The sequence below is a fragment of the Fopius arisanus genome, unplaced genomic scaffold, assembly GCF_000806365.1.
Source record: "Fopius arisanus strain USDA-PBARC FA_bdor unplaced genomic scaffold, ASM80636v1 scaffold00035, whole genome shotgun sequence".
NCBI classification, from domain to species: domain Eukaryota; kingdom Metazoa; phylum Arthropoda; class Insecta; order Hymenoptera; family Braconidae; genus Fopius; species Fopius arisanus.
In genome coordinates, this window is record NW_011887774.1 from 399244 (window position 1) to 419713 (window position 20470).

The window sequence follows — 20470 nt, forward strand, 5'->3', positions numbered from 1 at the left end:
TTCAACTCAAACTCATATTCCCTTCTAAAAAATTCTGTGTAACGCCCTTGAAGCTTGTTTTACGCTATTCTAGAAATTGGATTCGTGCATGCAGTATAGAATACTATACTTCTCAATTTTACTCTACATAATTTTAAAACGATGGTCAAATGTTGAAGAAAAATAATGATTGAATATTTCCGAGTAATAGAAATAATTAAAATGTGAAATATAAATGGATAATTATTATGGTGTCAAACACTGTCATAATTTTTGTCACCAAAATATCATCCGATTTTGAACGTCCTAACGGTGAACTGGACGAATGGACGAATTTTCGAAAAGTAATAGAATATGGAATGGAAAGCAAGGCCCACGCGCCTTTAGACTGATCCAATAAATGTCGAGGACTCTTGAACAATCTATCCGAATCCATTGCAAGCACTTGAAGTGGGCGTACTTGGTGACAAATTAAGTTCCACTTCTTCACACTCAACCCTCAGCATCCTAGATCATTGGGCGACCACCAGTACCATATTGTCGCAGCTTCTCGGGTGGCACGGGTCAAACAGGCTTTGGTTTAACAATAAAGCCAGCAGTCCCGAAATATTTGAATATAAAAAATACAACGGCGCTAGCTAGGGATTTTTTTCCCAAATAAATAGCTGAGGTAGACGAGTAATCGGATCGGTTTTTTGGGACGGTGAATCGAATCGATGCCCGTAATCGATCCGACCACCCGTAGATAATGGATTTGTGTGGCACAGTAGTACACAGAAAGCAATGAGAATTTGAGAAAATTCATTTTTTCACATTTTACAAAATGCATTTTTAGATTTCAATGTCATTCAGTTCACTCACATGTCTCTCCCAAGGGGAAACAAGTAGATAATTGCATGTATTTCGATTTCATTTAAATAATCAATTGGCAATTCGCTTCCAAATGGCTACTATTTTGCTATATTTATAATTCCTTTATTATATTCTATTCATTCCAATATCTCCATCATTTCCATCAGGAAATGGTTGAAAAATTTTTTTTTTAATATTAATATCTCACACATTGTCCAATAAATTAAATTTTAATTGCCTACGCCCGGGCGAAAAAAAAATCGTCGGCTAAATTTCTTCCGACCAAGTAAGTTTCCTTGTCGTTAGGAAATTTACTCATTAGAAGTAATGAATTCTTTCGTTTCAGATGATAATTTTGGATCAGCTGGTTTAACATAAAAAATAAGAAACGGTAGCAAAAAAGTATGTTATGTAGGTGATTTATGGAGAATTACTCTCAATTAGTTGTACGATATGTGAGGCCGATTGAAAGGGAAATGTGCGGTTGAGATTGAGGGCGACAGCCCATGAAACTGAGGTTCTCGTGTTCGCCTCTGTAGCCCAAATGGTGAATGATGCGTGTGACTGGAGCCCATGGGGTTAACCGAAGATGCGACCGAATGATGGAGTGGGCAAAATCTGTATCGTTTTTCAAAGAGATCCGTTCGCCTCACCTCCCACCTCTTCTATTCACCACATGGATTATTTTTCACTATTGATTTTAACATCTTTTCGTACACTCCACCATTTTTATCTCCCTTTATTTGTTTTTATTTTTCACTGAAAAACATGAAATGAAGGATGTTGGACCGTATAAGATTTCACACGTGAAGGAAGCTAGGAAGAGGATCAGATTGGCCTGTGCCTTATAAGCCGTCGCAAATTACCCGGTAAGCCTTTTAGTCGGCGTGTCCGTTTTACTGAGTACTCATTTTGCCTAGAGTCTTGTGGTTAAAGGGGTTACAATACATATACGCAGTGCTTCCGTTCCTTCACACTCACAAAGTTATATTAAAATTTACTCTCTCTATCTCTTCATTTTACCCTACACTCTTTCAAATTTATTGAAATTCCAATGACAAAGTTATGAAAATTTTTAATTTATGGTTATTTACAAATTATTAGATTGCTTCAATATTTCTCATTTTCATAGAAAAAAAAAGAACTCCTTTAATTAGTATGGTCCTTGCCAGATCAAATCCACACCTTTTTGGCCGTTGCCGCTTCCTGTTATTGTTCCAAGAGCACTTTAGAACAAAAAATCTATCGACACGACATTATTTTTACTGAAAAAATGGATCTACCAATGTTGTATGAACACAAAATGTTGTAATAATGTTGTTAATTTACCGGCTATAATTTTGAAGAACTGTTGATTATAGTAATAAAATTTTGCATTTTTTCCAGAGCAGTCCGTAATTTTGATCGTCAGTATTGCATCAAAATAAAAATTAAGGAAATATAAATTTGAATGGCATCTTACTAGCATTTTTTAATCCATCTATTTGACGGATAATTATATTTCTTCACTAAAGTCATCCCCGCGGAACACCATAAAAAATATATAAATTGTTTTTTTTCCAGTGAAATGTTTAAAACCTGTTCTGATTGTGCAATACTTAAGATTAAAAATAATCGACAAATCAAGTTGAGTTTCCCGCGCCCGTTTTATTACAGACAAATGTGATGAGGAAAATGAAATATTCATAAACGAAATTCATATGATTCGATTTAACTAGAAGATAATTTGATGGATGTTACCCGGAATATATCAAAGAGAGAAGGGCGGCGAGGAGGGGGATGAATCTTGACGAGGAACGCCAATGAAAATCCCTTCAGGGTATGAAATGTTACCCCTATCGTGTCGAACAATATCCATGGGTACCCTCTCTTTAGATACACCGTTGATCGGTCACTGGTGCATGAAACAGTTAAGCATCGACAATGTAAGCCAATCAAGGTATTGAAGGGGCGAGGGGGGTATATCAGAGGAGGAACTCGGTACGCGGTAATCGGTCGGAATTGCGTTAAATTTAAATTTTTATCTCCGTCTTCCTCTGCCTTCGATATCTCTCTTAGTCATGCCTTCGGGGGGTATCCTGTCTTTTGCCCCTTGATATGTAGCGAAGTCCTGATTGGTTTTGCGATACTCAACATACGAATCACCCGCTAAACAATCTCTATTTTTCATTTGTCAATCTATCGTATAGTTAGTGCAATGACCTTGGCAATCATATGTGGAAGTTTTAATACATCAGACTTTATTTTAAAGTTTAAGAGTTTAAAGAAATAGTTATTTTTAGGCCTAGCCGTGGAAAACGTTCATCCCTCCGGAGATGAAAGATGGATTGAGGCTGATATATTTTCCACGGTGTGGCTTGTTAAAAAAAAAAATCCAGACGCAGATCCTGGGGAACGCGGTTTTATTAATTTCACTCCTTTTTTTGCATTGTTCTTTTTTTTTGGAAATGCAAAAATAATGAAAATTCGTATGTAACCATATGTTTTTGATTAAAAAAATTGTTGCAGAGAAAAAATATCAAATGGAAAAATAGTAGTATTAGACTTTTAACGAGATGAGATTTTTCGGCTATAACTTGCTGTTGATATCCCCCGTAAAAGCCTCCACTCACAAAGATTTACAACGTTTGATTAAGCAATTAAGCCTGAACGATCCACAGACATGGTTTTTTTTCTTGTATCGAGTATCTTGAAGAATTAACGCACGTGTTACACCGACATGCATGTGTTATCAGGTTTGATACAGTCGGTTTTTCTTGAACTCCAGTGATGACATTGACAGCCCGTTAGATTATTGGAGTGAAAATATTATTAAACGATCCCATCTAATCGCGAAATTGATCGATTCAAGTGGTTCAGAATGATTTATCATCAACACGCATTAGAGTTTTATTTTTGGCTTCAATTCGCTTGTTTTTATTGTCTCGGGACAATGTATTGCGATAAGGAACGACTCGAGTGGGAATGAGGGTAAAAATTAAACGATTCCGGCGGTGCCCGATGGGATATCCTTGTAAAAATGAATCAATTTCTAAACTCTGGTGGAGTTCCCGGGGGCAGACCATCTTCGTGTAAACCAATTTCAGGCAATTTCATGGCAAGAATAGCCACTCAAAACGATGAATTGACCTCTGTACCGTACGAAAACGAGGAACTTTTCAATTCAATGCTATAGAGAAACTCTACTATACTATTGCCCCTTGGACCCGACGACCCGCTGAGAACAGAAATCAACCCAAAAATGCAATGGAAATCGGTAAAAATCTCATTAATTTGCGACTTTCTGAGGACAAAATTCACTGCAAAAAATACCCAGCAATGTTTAAAAATCAAATAATCGATTAATTTTCAGGTGTTCAACTTCAGATAAATTGTACAAGTCACCTGACAAAATATACAACTTTGATAAATCTTATGCTTTCTTAAATAATCTGACATCGATGGTATGTATTTTCATACAAATTTTGTCTGGTTCACTGTAAGTAATCAGGTTTAGGCTTCAATTTTCCGAGTGACTTTGGGACGTGAAAACTCGCGTTTCCAGTGGGAATTGGAAGATTTTTATCTAGATATTTTGAGGGATCTCAGCCCGCCGTTGGAAAATTAGTCTCTCGTCCCTTGGGGCAATGAGCATATCCCACTCCACCTTCATTCGCAGTGGGAACGATGAGAGCCTCGGTGAGTTGATATTGCAAGGAAAATGGGGGAGCCCTTTTCAATGTTTCGGTTTCTTGAAGTGTCAAATTCGATAAGCGGAAACCTTCCTACTCACCAAGCACTTTCTTCTCTAATAGACACTTGAAATTCGTCATAAAAATTATCATTTTTAACTTCATCTCTTCACTATCAATTAGTTGTTCTGAATAAAAAAATATTGTTTAGCCACTTTGCAAATTAATTTCCAATAAGCACACAGATAAACATTTTGAATAAAGAAGAAACGTTATAAATATCACTTTGAAGATCACTTTTTGGGAGAAAATAGAGAATTGGGAAATTTGATGATTTTTTCCAGACGTATGAGGTGTTGCAATCATGAAATTGTTTATGTTGCGACCTTTATCCCACTCATATAAGGGCCGACTTTTGAAGAATTGTCAGTCAATTCAACAATAAGTGTGAATAATTCTCCATAGTTGAACAGAGCATTTTTAATTACATATAATAATTTTATCAGGTCTAGGCGTAATTAATCATGGAATTTTTTCAAGTAATTGCTTGAATGAAGAAAATATTTAACCTCAATATAGTGACTTTTGTTCCTTAAAATAAATGAGCCCTTGCTTGAACCAAAATGAATTTTTATCTGGGTGAATTACAAGATGGCTTCCCATTGAAAATTAAATTTTCACTCTGTCATTACTCATATCCATTAGTCACCCAATTGTCCTACCTAAAATCATTATTACCTCGATTATATCACTGCGAATGATGAAACCGAGTGTAAAATTATCCCCATCGACAGGTACACCTCGACATTATGAATAGAAGCGAGAGCGTGATAGCATGCGCGAGTTGATGCTAATACACCTGGCAAATATCGATTTACGTTGCAGGTGATTCTCGACTCTGTTGGAAAAATGACTCCTGTGCACTTGGTTGTGTAACACATAGCATTAACGTAGGGTGGGAAGTGATGAAAGAGATGAGGGAAAGCAAAGGCCTAATGAAGCAGCGAAATAAGTGCATTGGATTTACCGTACACATATCTATCACCTTTCATTAAAATATTCTCCTGCCCTCTACTGTACAATAATGTTCGCTGCACTCATTAGTATGGGCACAATAGATAAGAAACTAACTAAAACTTCATTTATATTTCGTATGAAACAAGTGAGACATAGACTCATTTTTCCTCATAAATTAGCAATATGCTTCCGAATAGTTATTTATCTTATATAGTATTAAACAAGGAATTCTAAAATAAAAAAAGACCACTTAATTGTAGGCAAACGGATTCCACAAATTTCAGATTCTGAGAGAAAATATTTTTTTTATTTAGTTTAATCCTTTCGTTCTTCTTCTTTTTTTTTCACCAATATAATTATTTATGTAACAACACTTTTTCATGTTTCCGTATATCCTCTATGACATAAAAACAATGCAGTGTTGGCTGTCAAAAGCGATCCTATCTCAGTGCATTTACGCCAGAGGTGAAAAAAACCTACAAAATGGAAAAAGGAAATAAAGGAGAGGGCGGAGAGGATATAGCCGCATCGCGTTACGTTGTCTCAATGTGTGTCGGTAAGTAATTACCCCAGCTATCTTTTATCTGTCTCCCCGATTAATTTCACGTGTTTTAACGTTGTATAGAATGAGGCGATCGCATGGCCGAGAGAAAACGTGTATTTCATGTCGTTCGACAGCGGCTTTTTGTAAACAAAGCGTTTATTTTTTATCTGGATTTAACTATTTAGAAGAATTATTTCCACTTTATAATTAACAAATCTGCTTGTAGAAAATTGAGCAAGTTGCTCATTTACACATTCATCCTTGAATGAAAATTCAAGAATTTGAATTTTCCATAATTACAGCCTCGATTTCGACGATGCCAAAAATTTTCAAATCATTTATACGTCAAGTAGCGCGCCAAGTTTAAATTCGAAATAAAATTTTCAGGGAGAACTGAAGTAATTGAAATGAGCAGTGCCAATCGCATATAAAGACCAGAGATGAGACATTAGAGATCCAAGTAATAATAACCAAGTACAGAAAGAAAGAAAGAAAGGCAGGAAAAAAACGTTTCACTTTTGCATTTCCCTGATAAAAGTCAGCGCATTCTTGAGTCCGACTGAATGATGACTAGACGCTTTACGCGCTCATCCCAACATATTGAAACTTTAATAAGCACATCTCTGTCACAGGGGCCCCAGGATGAGGAGCAAGTAAAAATAAATATAAGGGAGAATTAAAAACGACGAAAGAGGAATATAATTTTTGAGATGAGTTGAGATGCAGTGAGTGGAAATGATCAGCTGAAGCGGTGCGAGATCGGAAAGAGGGGAAAAGAATCAAGTAAAACGGACAATGTGAGCTCGTTAGACAAACCCTAACAGAACAGTGGCTACTTTTCCAAGAGATGTGAAGGCTCGTTAGCACCTATCAAATCATTCGTCTCTGGAACTTCAGTTTCACGCGTCAAATGATATTTTCAATTTTGTCTTCAGTGTTTTTATTTTCTCTTTCGAGAAAGTGTCTTCACAATTTATTTTTACCTTCTTCCAGGGCACTATCTTTTATTTTTTCAACAAATCACCCTCGAGGTGTACAACTCTAATCGCAAATTGGATTATAATTCACGAGCTATAAGTCACGCTCGTCACCTTGAGTGCAAAATGACTCGATGCGAAATTCTCTCTTCTGCACATTGAGGGCATGTGACACACACGCACACGTACAATTTCTTTTTCTCTCAGTCGGTTTTATCTTATGAGGCCCATTCTATCCCCTCTCTTTCCCTCTTCCGCCAATTATTTAGTAATTGAATGCGAAGAAGCTGAGAGTCATCGTTTAAATTATCATTCCGGTGCTCTGCGACGCCGGTCGGGGCTTTATTGTTTATACGTTGGCGAGACAGAAGGGGTGCAAGCAAAGAAATACAAGTTAACGGTGAATTTATATGGTGTGTCAACTTTCTCAAACTATTCTTTCTCATCTGTCACAGTGCTCCGGGAGAAAAGTCGTGGTAAAATAATAAAAATTTTGGCAAAATTGCATTCTGTTCATTACGGCAGTCATTACGTGCAAATCCTAGAAGGTTACTAATAATGTGAAACAAACATGTTAATTGTCATTGTTTTGCAAGAGGAAGTCAGACGAATAAAAACATAGCATATAATGCTCACGAAAACGTAGAATAATTTTCCAATCGCAGATTTTTGACGTTTTCAATCTAATATAACAAGAACCCTTACGGCAGTAAAATTGAATTTTCATTATATAAATTACTAATAATTTCCTAGATGTGTACGAAAAATTTTAGTCATAAAGTTTCTACATTGCATCCATTGCAAATATTTATTTCAAATAAACTGCTCGCGAGCGAAATTAGCCATTCAGAAGAACAAACTTACGTTTTCAACAAATTCTTATAAGATTGCAAACACTAAATTGATAAATAAAAATTATAACTTTTCAAGAAATGCGCCTTTACTTGTTTGAAGTAACTCATATTCCAAAATTTCCAACAAGACGATATCTTGTTCTGAGAGAACGAAAACTTTAATGAAGGGATTTAGTACTTGTCTGAAAGATGAGGAGTTTTTCGAGAAGCACGTTTCCACCTGTGTCAAAAAATTCATGGTATGTTATGGTTTTTTTGGCTCGGGAAAAGTTTGTAAAACGAGCCAAAGACGAATTTCAGAATTCCACCGGTGAAAAAAAAACACCATAACGCGCGTATTATGTATAGTACTTTATGTTATTGGATAGAATCCAGAGTCCGCGATTCTACAGAGCGAAACGAGATTAGAATCACCTGATTCTGAGTACCTATATGAAATAAAATCATATCTTACTCTAAAAAAAATAAATACTGGCGTTGAGAAATGATACACTTGTTCCAAAGATGATGACAGTTCATTGATTATAAAAATCCGATTGCTCAAAGCAAGTTTAGCCGAGTAAACTGACTCACAAGTTTCCTATCCTCAAATCATAAAGATTTCAATGTAAAAACATTAATGAGAAATAGAAAATCTCTTGAGTAAAGTTGTTTCTCTCAGTGAAAGATATCGTTCGCTTGTAAATTCTTGAGTATGAGTCTGGTGAATACAAGTAAAGACTTATCATTACTCTCGTCAAAATACACATTTTTGTGAGTATAACGTACGTAGCGCCGTTTTTTCGTTGTGAGTGATATTGTAAAAATCAACAGTGAGATCGATGGTTATTTCAGTACCTAATAAATAACTCAGAACGTGACTCTATAGATTTTTGACAAGTTAATTACGCCCTGCTGATCCATTTTCCACCTTACTCTCCCAGAGTGTGTTTGGTTCGTGTTTCAAAAATGATTGGGAGTTTCCGAAAAAGGCGCCCATGGTGCACACCTCCCCCATGGTACCACTTCACATCCTGGATGAATCCACAGAAATTGAGCATACTTATGTAAATCGAATGGTTGGAGAGCGCACGCATCCAAGGCGCAAACCCACCTAACCTCTCTTTTGTTTTAATACAAATGTTTCGAGCCAGGTGGACGGCCATGTTTTTCCAACGATGACGCGGCATAAGGTAGGGTTGAGCCGACCAAAAGAGCCTCAACCATCCAACCCTACGGGATCATTGACTCTTGATCGTGTACGCGATTATAACGTCAGAGTTGAGTACTCACTTTAGTTGAGAAACTTCATCTCTTCAAATTATTCAATGAAATTGCATGAGAAAAAAAAACATTTAAAAATTATCCAATATAAATATCATTGTTTCACCCAGGAAAATCGGCCAATTTTTTATTAAAATGTACAAAAAAGTACTTCTCGTCAGTGCCAAATGCCACTTCGTTAGTGAACTGTTGGGAAATTTCATGAATCTTCAATCTATTGAATAATGATCATGAATCATTCAATGTGAGAAAGGCATTTTGAACATTAACTTAAAACTCATATAGGTATATATTTGCTCATTGATGGAAAAACAAGGTAGATTGAAGCAATGAGAACTACTTCATTGAAATCCTTTTAAACCGATCCTCTTATATACGAGTTAGATTTTAACGTGATGTTTGTGTTTCTTTCTACCCACTCTCTAACAAACGCCTCGATCGACAAGGCGTACGGATTAATCCAAATGGTAATCCCATAGGCAAAGCGTCGTGTGCACGACTTGTTTTTGCACTCTTTGAATAAAAAGGGAGAGACCGGGGTTCCCTACGTCACTTGTCGCGCCCTGTTTGCACACTCGTTTAGTCTTCTCGCCTTTGGATTTTCGGTCTGTGTACACTTGAAAAGGCGGTATTATCTCCAAGATATTCTCATCATACTTCCCTATCAAAAATTATTTCTACACGATTGCGATAAAGTCCCATGTGAAGAGAAATGAAGTATTATTTCCTTGCCTCACAGTGGCACGACTTGAACATGAAAAATTTCGTATGTTGCAATGAATGAGTTCTTCACAAAGCAACGCGCCCTGTTCACCTGTCATTTCTTCCAAAGATTACCTTGACGATTTGTCTGGAAACCATTCCTCCCCCATAACTACTGTCAAAACAGCATTGTCCCGAGTTAACGACAATCATTTTTTATCTTGCATATATCTCGTCCTCACCTTCTTAAATATTTAAGGGAAACATTTCCATATTGTCCATTTCCATTTAAATGCCAAGGAGTTTCGTACAGAAAAAGTGATAATTTATTGCAAGTTACTTATTACTCTGCGAAAGTGATAAAAATTAAAAAAGATTTACGTTAATATCAATTTTTTTTTCTTCTATATCTTTCGGTTATTGCTGTACTTGTTATAAACAAAATTTTTTAAATATCTACGTTAGTATATTATTTCATTATCCATACATCTTTTTCAATAATTTTTTTTTATAATTTTTTAGACGGAACGGCAACGTAATTTTTCGCGAATTTTTTCTCTATGGAGTGGAGCTCAAAAAAATCTGAAAAGAATAGTGGAACGGCTGTACACGAAAGTGATTTACTGTCGTTTAAGAGCCCTCCGTCGGCAACTACACACACGGTTATCCAAGAGCCTGTATTCCCCATAGTAACGCTCATTCGTGTCAGCGTTGAAATCACCTGTGAAAAGTGATATGACCATACTGATGTACTGAAGGAAACGTTGATCACGTAATCATAGTGGTTATTTTCCTTCTTAAGACCTCCTTTTTTAACCAATGAATTCACTGACGACGTTGAATGATGATTGAAACGTCACATCGGACACGGAGATATTAGAATTTCATTGCGCGGCCTCTAATGTACCTACGAAATACTCTTCGGATGGAATTCTCTTACAATGCTCTTGCAGCTCTTCCCACACTGTTATTATTAAAACCGTAGCGAAATGACACGCGAGAGAGAACAATATACCCTGTGGAGACAATTTTTGCCTAGGTTCATCGCACCGTAATCTAGGCTAAAAACACGTCAAATTATACTTTGTAATGATGCGAAACCCAACACGGGAGATTAACGTTAGTTTGAGTTTGAGTCAAGTGGAGCTGAATATTGACGATACAATCGGAAGCTTCATTGCGTTCACAATTCACTTCGTATAGACTACACTTTCTTCAACTGAAAACGGACTATGGATTTTTTTACAAAAGTCTATTATTTTATTCACTTAAACTGAAAAAAAATTTTTTTTTAAGTGCTTGATGACACATTAGCAAAAAGTAAAAATTTCGTAATTTTTTGTAAAAGATGATTGGATTGATCTGAAAGCCGCTCTCTTTTGTTTCTCCAAATATCATAAGCCATGTGTTTTCCGGACGTAAAAATCTAAAATACATAGAAAACTGACACCCTCGATTTGTTCTGTTCTCACTAAATTCCCCCCGGGAAATTGTCCAAACACTCTCTGATTAGGGGTTCTCCCTCCACCTCAACTTTCTTTTAAAAAAAAACTTTATTTTTAATGTAAACGTTTTAAGTAACAAAATACGATTATTTGATACATAACCTCAAACCCCTCTCCATTCATTTTTTTCTCTGTAACGCACCCTCGATTCCAAAGCGAGTCACTGTTCAGTCCACACATACTTGAAATCTATTTTCATCGATTCGACAGATGTAACATTTACTTTAAGCATCAGCAGAGGAGTGCTTTAGTGGAGCGCGTGGCGGAATCGATCGTCAGATGTCTACCCTCTTCAATCTGCAGTCAATTGTTTCCAGCTAAACTGTTTGCCTTTTCAGTCGACACCCTTTTTCGTACATGTCCGAGGGCGTATGTGGCTCTTGTTAAGAAATTCACCAATGAGTTCGATGATTTTCCATTAACGAAAGATCTTTCCGATGAGAAACAAAAGGACACGATAACGCAATGAAATTGAGACGTCAATACTGTTTTCAATTTCAACACGATTAATCACCTTGGAATGTTAACACATTAAAAATAAAGAGATAGGTTCTATATTGGTTAACGGCTCAATCGTGAAACAATCATGATGAAGCCAGAACGTGTGGATGGGAGTTTAGAGCGCCCCGAGTATCCGCCAAATCATCCTCGAGTCGTTTGTTAACCGGACGTGTGATCACTCGAGTAACAGTCATCAGAAACAAGCCCTCGAGGCTTACAATACTAGGAAAAAATAACCTCCACAGACCCGTTTAAGTCCTCACCAATTTCTCCACAACAATGACCCAGTATCCATTACACTCAACCACTAAAAAAATTTGCCCGTCCTCATAAAAATGCCCCGGATATAGAACGATATGGAGTTAGTTACATATACGGATCCCCGGTTCGTCAACCCTAAGCTGAAAATTTGCAGAGTAATGAATGTTTAACGTTCTAAACTTGAAAAACAATATTTTTAGAAAATTCCACTCAAAGTTAAACAATGGATTTATTTTAATGGAGTTGTACTCACAAGTAACTGAGATTACAAATTTAAACTGATCCTGGTTATCATAATGATGCATCAAATCCAGTGGTCACGTTTTCATATTCACAGTAATACGGGCTTCTTTCAATAACAAACGTGAATATTCTCAAATTACAAGGGCTTCTAACTGCATCATTAAACTATTTGATGGAGAAATACAATTGCAAGTAAGGCAGTCTCCAATGAGGGCAAATAAATCAAGTGAAACTGAAGAACTTATCAATTTATTCACATCGTAAACGGGAAGTGAGTACAGGAAACGGATAATATGGACAAAAATGATTGATCTGAATTCAAACCGCCTTCCCACATGAAATCACTCTGGTATATAAAATGTCCTCTGAGTAATTCCAAACCCGGCACCTAGAAGGATTTCCATATGGAATTCGTATCGCTCCTCAACGAGGGCCTCTTTCGTTTTTTTATCAGAGCCGAAATTATTAGGAAAGCTTTGGTTGAGATAATGAGGTGTAACTGGTCAATTTCAACACGGCAAAAGTTTTACTGAAATTCGAATAAATAAAAAAGAAAATGATTCTAACCGAAATGACGAAAGTAGCAATATCTCGGAGACTAAAATCGCGCACAAGGGGCCTTTTCATACGGACAGCCACAAATGAACATTTACGATGAAAAAAAAAGTATATTGAAAACGTTGGAATGGGATACGCATATCTCCCGATCAACTTCATTCATCGAAAGGAATTCCTAATGCCGTTACCGGTCTTTGAAGGAAGCTCTAGAGTGTTGGTTCATCTCGTTTTTCCCCCTACCAGTCTTTGCTCCTCTGCTAACCGTCCCGTGGTCAGATTGTCAGCCGCTTAATTAACCATGAAACAAGCGGAGGGGTAGCCGGACACCATGAACGAAGAATACCGCATGGGACATTCGATACACCCTCGCCATTTACCTAAAAGAGAGGGACCTCAGTCTTCCTCCTCAACACGAGCCTCCATACGATATCCTTCTTACACCCCTTTGCGAGAGGGCCTTGATCAACGCCGAAGGTACCTGGAAATCTTCTCTTCAATTCTTTTTTTTTTCCTCCTTCCTTTTTTACGGGACGTAACGTGATATGTGATACGCACCCAATGGAACTCTATATCACAGGTGGCAGTGCTTTCAGCCGGGTATGTGATCATCCTAGATATTATTTTTTTTACTTCGGAATTTGAGAAATCGTATGGCCCTTGGATGAAATTGAAGATGAACCATTTCAGAGGAATTGATTTTAATTTAAAAATCTTGGATGAGAGGAAAGCAAATAGATATCACAGGTGGCACTGATTTCACCCTGGTGTGTGTTCACTCTAGGAATTATTATTATTACTATTTGTTTATTCCACAAGTTGGGAACTCAAGTAGCTCTTGGGGAAAATTGAAGATGAACAATTTTAAGGAAATCGAGAAGGAATGAAATGTGGTATCTTTCATTAGAATCGCGCTTTTAGACACCTAAAAACCGAGTGTTTGTGACAGCTAGATTCTTATGAGACTTTTAACCTGAATGAAAAGTCATTTTTGATTATGAATTTTACTTTGCCAGCGTAAAATCCGAATTGTAGCGACAACGACTTCAAAGGTTATACGAAAATAATGATAAATAATGACGACAAAGAAGAAAAATTATTGAAGTCTGTCAGGTTGAGAGAAAAATGTATGAAAATACGCAGCCGCCATGATAGGAGAACAGAATACAATAATATTTATGGAGTAATTTATTATGTGTGCCTCTCATTATCGATATCATATTGAAAATTGGGGTTTATTTCGGTTTTCAGTTAGCACATGAAAGAGTTCACCTAAAATAGGATAGAGCTGAAAGATCAACTAAAATCTAACGAAAAGAAGGAAAATTGAGAAGTTATCTTCAACCCCTTGTTATTGCATCGTTGGGATAATGAGTGGCTGGAAGTGCATGGTTATCTAATGGATAATCGGTGGTGTCGGATGAACCTCGACGGGTATCGATTAACCTATCGAAGGCATAACGAGTACCGAGTGATCGGGCATTGTCTCCTCACGCTAGCACTCATGACATCACATGACACTTTACAATTAAACTTTCGTTTTTGTTTCCATTCAATGCGTAACGGGTATCAATTTTTTATCAACTGGGATTCGTGTTTCAAAACTTTGGGGTGATTGTACATGAAAAAAATAGATGCTTGTAAATAAAAATGAAATGGAGGAAAACTGAGACTGATCACGAGAGAAGGCGTGAAGGGTGTCGTATAACTGTTTCAAATTAATAGCAAGAGTTACTTTTTTTTATATTTATTTTTTAGGTAAACCAAAGGCAATCACGAAATACTAGGTGAATTAATGGAATTAGTGGAGTTTTGGTCCAATATCCGAGCTAATGTGTCTCGTCCTTGATGGGGGAACCCCCATGGCGATAGTGTGAAAACAGTCACACGTTTGCCCCCCAACCTTCCACTAGTTTTGCCCTTATACCCGTCGGGCTCACATCTCTCTTCTCCATAAGAGAAATATTATTATTGTGTGGACTTTTGGTCCTGCCACATCGATGGACAAAAAAACTATTGCGGAAACAAGTGACAGCTAGGGGCTTCGCAAATTGCCTGCCAATTACGCACTCGGTATTGTTTTGCTTTATTCTTTGACTAGTCCATAGAAAAATAACTCAAGATATTATCATTCCATTTGATAGTTATATTATCACAAGAAATATTTTCACACCCAAAATGTCAATTCAGGCGAGTAGTTCTTCACGTATTCGAAAGATTGGAATTTCATCATGAAATTTTTTAAATTATTCTATCATTCTAGAATCTCAAAAAAAAATCCTTGAATTTTTCCTTCTTCATTGTACTGTATTTTTCTTTCAGCAATAGGAAAATTTCATTTTTAAAACAAGGAATTGCTGATGGCGGGAAATCATATAAGATCAGATGAAAGACACACGTGAATTAAATTTAATGGTTGTGAAAAAAACTTGCAGTGAGGTTCTTGATCCCCCAGAAAGTTGAGCGTAATTCATCAAAAACTCGTGAAGTGCCAGAGGGAGTCGTAAGAGAGCAGGTGTCATGGCACCTTGGCACTAATGATCCCGACCCACCATGAAATTAATCATCTCCTTTGTCTTGTGTACGTTGACCATCTCGAAACAAATATTTTTGATATAAGGGTGCTCTAGCATTCGTCATTTTGTCTCCATTGTTCATATATTGATTTTCCGTCTCTTCCAAATGAAAACAAAATGCCGAAAATCAGAAGATACACGAGGTAGAAGTAGCAGCCTGATGTAAAAAAATATTGTATCCAGGCATGTGTCGTCAAGCGACTCTTCATCTTTTCTCATATACAAAACACGCGTGTCAAACATTAAAGCCCCGCAGGGTCGTAAGAGATAAAACGAATCACGACGTGACATTTGTGATCTGCTTGTTGCTCGTTTGAGGCCATCAAGATAACGGACGGTGATGAACAGGCGGTGAACAGTCAATGAAAGTAACATCAATGTTGAAACTTAAAATAAACAATTGAAAGAAAATAATTGGAGAAAAACGTCAGCTGAGACAAATTGAAAACTACCAAGAGATTTCTTCATGTGTTGCATTGATTTGATTGTCCATAATTAAACAATCCATATCTATTGCCTCGAATTGCATGGATGCATTGAAAAAAAACGATTTCTGCAAGATAAATATGCTTGGCCCAAGTAAGTATCTGGAATTTCGGCGTGAAAGCCCTATTTTATTCTCTTCCAAACCAATTTTTGAGTGTCTGTCAATTTAATCGTCATGTTTCTTTTAATATTAAAGCGAATTTCCAATTGCAAAAGCATTTGCATGGAAAAATTTTAGCATTCAGGCAACTCGCTCCTGTGTTGCTCGGTTTTGAGTTCATTCCTTTGATAATTTAGTGTGAAACATTCAAATTATAAAACTAATATAATTTGTTATAGCTTCCTCCGAGTTAATCATTAGATTTGAGTTTGATATGCCAGGCGACATTCATTCGAAAATTCGATGCCACATAGTGATAGTCGATTTCAATAAGATTTTAATGATTTCATCGAACCACTAATTACATCAGGGTACCTTGGTTTTTAAAATAATTTCAAATGATTCGGAATTTTCGCTTTCACCAATTTAATGGACAAGAAAGCACATGTTACGTACGCTGAGCAAAAAGACCATATACCTAAACACTTTTTTGTGTCTTAAATAAATATTTTATAGTAAGAGATTCTCACAAACCCCAATTGCGTAAAAACTGTCTATTGCACATTTTTGCACAATTATATGGATTTATTACATATTTTCCATGAGTTTTTATTCTGTGGCCGAATGTTAATTGGTCATAACGACATCGTGCGACAAAATTCGTATCCATGTTTTCCTGGAATTGCATTTTTTTCTAGTGGAAAAGGAATACATATAGAAAGCCTTGTGAAAGTTTATCAATGGTGTGTTTATAATTTGGTGGGGCTTTTGGAGAGGGATAAAATAAAAATAGAGAACGATTTGCTTGATGGAAACAAAAAATAAATGATATCAAAGGTTACATTATGGGGAGAGATTCACGAATCAAGTGAGATGCTCACAAAAGCATTTTCCAAGGAAGCAGAAGGGGTTTGGAAGGGGTGAAAGAGACAGTGGGAGTGAGTCAAATGCGATCCGGCATATAGACACACACACACGTCCCCTCCTCAACCCCTGACACAGGAGAAATGCGGAGATTGCTCCGGGGCTTTCGGGGTTGAGCATATTGAATAACTCGCTCGCTGGACCGCGAAAATATACCGCACCAGAGCTCGAGCTATCTCAATGCGGCAATACGTGTATATCCCGCTGGTATATTCGTTATGTATGGCTAGAGTTATACATGCCAGTGACTCTCCCATCGTTGGAGAGCGTATCGACATCACGGTGAAAAGGACCTGCACTGGATGCATATACCGGTCCTTTGCATGTATCCCATTCGCTTCGTTTTTCCTATATTCATACATTTTTCAACCCCTCTGCACACCATTTTTTTTTATTTCTTCCACAAATCTCAATGGATTATACTGGCATATGTGGAGTCTCTCGACAGCTCACTCGATTATTTTCATGTCATATCGTGCAAAAACTTGTGTAGAATGCACCATTCTCACCACACCAACAAATTTATATTTTCAAAATTCCAGTTAGAAATTTTGTAAATTAGCTGTGAAATATATGTTTTGTATATTCTTTATATAATGGGGAGAAACGTATTTTAAAAATCTTGAGACGATTTCAAAAGTTTTTTCATTAAGAGATTTCATTTCCGCTACAATTGAGAAGAGTCTTTCACACGCTATCGTTTTACTGAATTGTCCCTAATGTTAATGAAAAAATTAATGGAAAATTCAATGAATTCTCATCTTTCGGTAAGACGAGATATTGCAATATCCTTGACTTTTAAGGGATACTTGATAATTGTAGCCTGTTTCTTGGTTAATAGTTGGTTTCTTGATTTGACACCCCTCCTCGATCATTGAAAAATATATTGAAAAAAATATATAAAGCATATATTGAACACATTTTTCAAAATAAATCTGAATCCATTAACTATATATTTAACAATATAGCCCTCGAAATATGAATTTTCCTGTGTAGAAATTTGGATTTTTCTCTGGAGATTGCTTTGCAGTATTGTTAATACATTGATCGAACAAAAATGAAATGATGTGTGACTCTCCTCTGATTCATCCACCATCGCTCGAAATAGATTAATTAATTTTCAGATTGATTTAAAAAAGAAAATGGCGTTGCAATGATGATGGGGAAAACCCCTCAAGTATGGGACTTTTTGGTTTGGGCCATTCCCCCAGACTCATCATAAATCAAGTGACAAAGCCACTTGGGGGAGTACCCACACGACAAGAGTTCCTCTTCTTCTTTCTCTCACTTGTCATTGTTGTTTGAAACAAGCTGAGAGAATAATGACCGTAGCGATTGAAAGTGAGGACAGGAGACACAACAAATGGGTGAGGGTGGTTTCGACAATGAGACCACCAGTCAATACCTGGTGGTGTGAACCTGCGAGGACAGGTAATTACCTATCGTATTCCCCTGTGCAGGTTTCTTTCGCCCCTGGAGTGTCGATATGATGAGAAATGTTTCGCCGTTTAATAATGACTGGTAAGATGCCCAATTATCTGAAGTGTGGGGAAATCGGTTCGGAGAATCCATTACAGGAGAATAAGTACATTTTTCCCCAATTTTATAAGAGCATTTGCATTATTATCATTAATTGAAAATATCAATGTATTGTTGGAGTTAAAAGTTGAGGGAATATGAATATTTCCATTCGAAATTATCAAGGAAAACATTTGAATGGCTTGCCTCAAATTTAATGGGTTTCTCCTCCCCTCAATAGAGATTTGACTATCAGAAACGCGAATATAGCTGGCAAAATGTGATTTGAAAGACGTAATTCGAAAATCGAGGTTCCACGGTCCCGACGGCAGCGACCCTCCGTCGGACGTTGAAATGAAATTACTCGACCCTTGTCGGGGGATATGGAGTTTGCCAAAAAGGGGATAGAAGAGAATAACGTGTATAGAGTCAACGGGACCATACACCGTGCTTCTCCACAAAGCCCTCGTTTACTGAGGACAACACACAGAGAATATCAAGCCCTATTCGGTGCCCTGAAGGGACCTAAACCACTAAACGTTTTGTCATTAACTTCTATTAAATGTTTCTTAATGTCGACAATTGATTTTTCATTTTACCTCGAAAAATAAAAAACTCTTTAGACATCAAGTGTAATGAATTTAGATTGGCTGAATTGGATAATTCATTCGTAAAAATTGGGTTAAAACATCTATGAGGTTTGAAATTAAAAAAAATCACAACACGTACCTATTTTTAGCCGCCGCAGCCCGATCTCTCTGTCTCCTATTCTTGAACCAATTTCCCACCTGTGTAGGTGTAAGTCCCGTAGCAGCAGCCAATTCTCTCTTTTTTCCAGGATTTGGATAAGGATCCTGAAGGTACCACTCTCTCAACAGCGATCTCGTCCTTTCTTTGAAACAATGTGTCTTCTGCTCTCCATCCCAAATAGTTCTTGGCAATGGAAATTTCTTCCTAACTCTATACTTATCAACAGGACCGAGAGGCCTGCCTCTCAGTTTTTCTGCTTCCGAATAATGTGCCTCTAGCCACATTGCTTGCAACTTTCCATGGGAATCTTTGGTAAATTTATGTCTCTCCAATATGGCATAAAGTTCCCTATAGTGTCCTGAATGAAAAGCAACAATAGCCCTGGCTCTGAGGACAGCTTCACTCTGATTCAATTCTTGGATATTTGGATGTGCAACTGGTAAACTCCACAGAAATCTCGCTAGCCTCTCAATATCACCACTCTCCTCCAGTGTCTCACACACTGTTGCCACTTGGCTAACGCTAAATGATAATGTTGGCAATGCAAATATTGGTGCTGGTATTATTGGTCCATTACTACTAACCGCTGATGCAGCACCTGCTGGCGCCACTGCCGACATTATCTCGCCGATAAAAAATCTTATTTAAATGCCTAATTATCACTGTCACTTCACAACGGCATCGAAGTCCCCAAGTTTACCAAAAGCCTCAACTTGTACTTTCTCCTCATCTTGATTCCGTCATCGATTATCACAAACTTAGTCTCCAGCTGAAACTGTCACTTGTCACTTGCCCGAAAATTTACCACCAATTGTTGACATTTTCCCCCAAAACTAATGGTAATTAAATTAAAAACTAGAATGGTGGTACGGTGGTATCATGTGATGTGATGCTGGGGGGAATGAAAAATGTCTTTACCGAGGGCTATCACAAAAATAGAGGAAAGACGGTGAACTGGCTGTTGCCTCGATCGTATCGGATAGCAAACTGGTTTCGCTTACAACCCGGCATCTCGGTCCCGGCCCTACCCAGCATGATACGTTTGTACGCCCGTTGCACCAGGAGTCTCTCCATCGGTGCTACCTACTCCAACTTCCCAACATCCACCCCTCAACATTCTCCCCACCTTCTATATCTCTCCTGCTCTTTCCTTTTTCGCTCGAGTCCTTCGTTATCCCCACTATCCTCTCGT

At 37.3% G+C, this 20470-nt stretch overlaps 1 protein-coding gene across 1 annotated transcript in view; it reads right to left on the reverse strand.

Annotated features, from left to right (window-relative positions):
* Optix (optix) overlaps positions 1 to 19898 on the reverse strand; it is a 28872-nt gene extending 8974 nt beyond the window's left edge. Inside the window, exon 1 of the mRNA XM_011303896.1 lies at positions 19258 to 19898. Coding sequence (XP_011302198.1) covers positions 19258 to 19898 — 641 coding nt within the window. The remainder of the gene's footprint in view (positions 1 to 19257) is intronic.
* Positions 19899 to 20470: the final 572 nt, after the last annotated feature.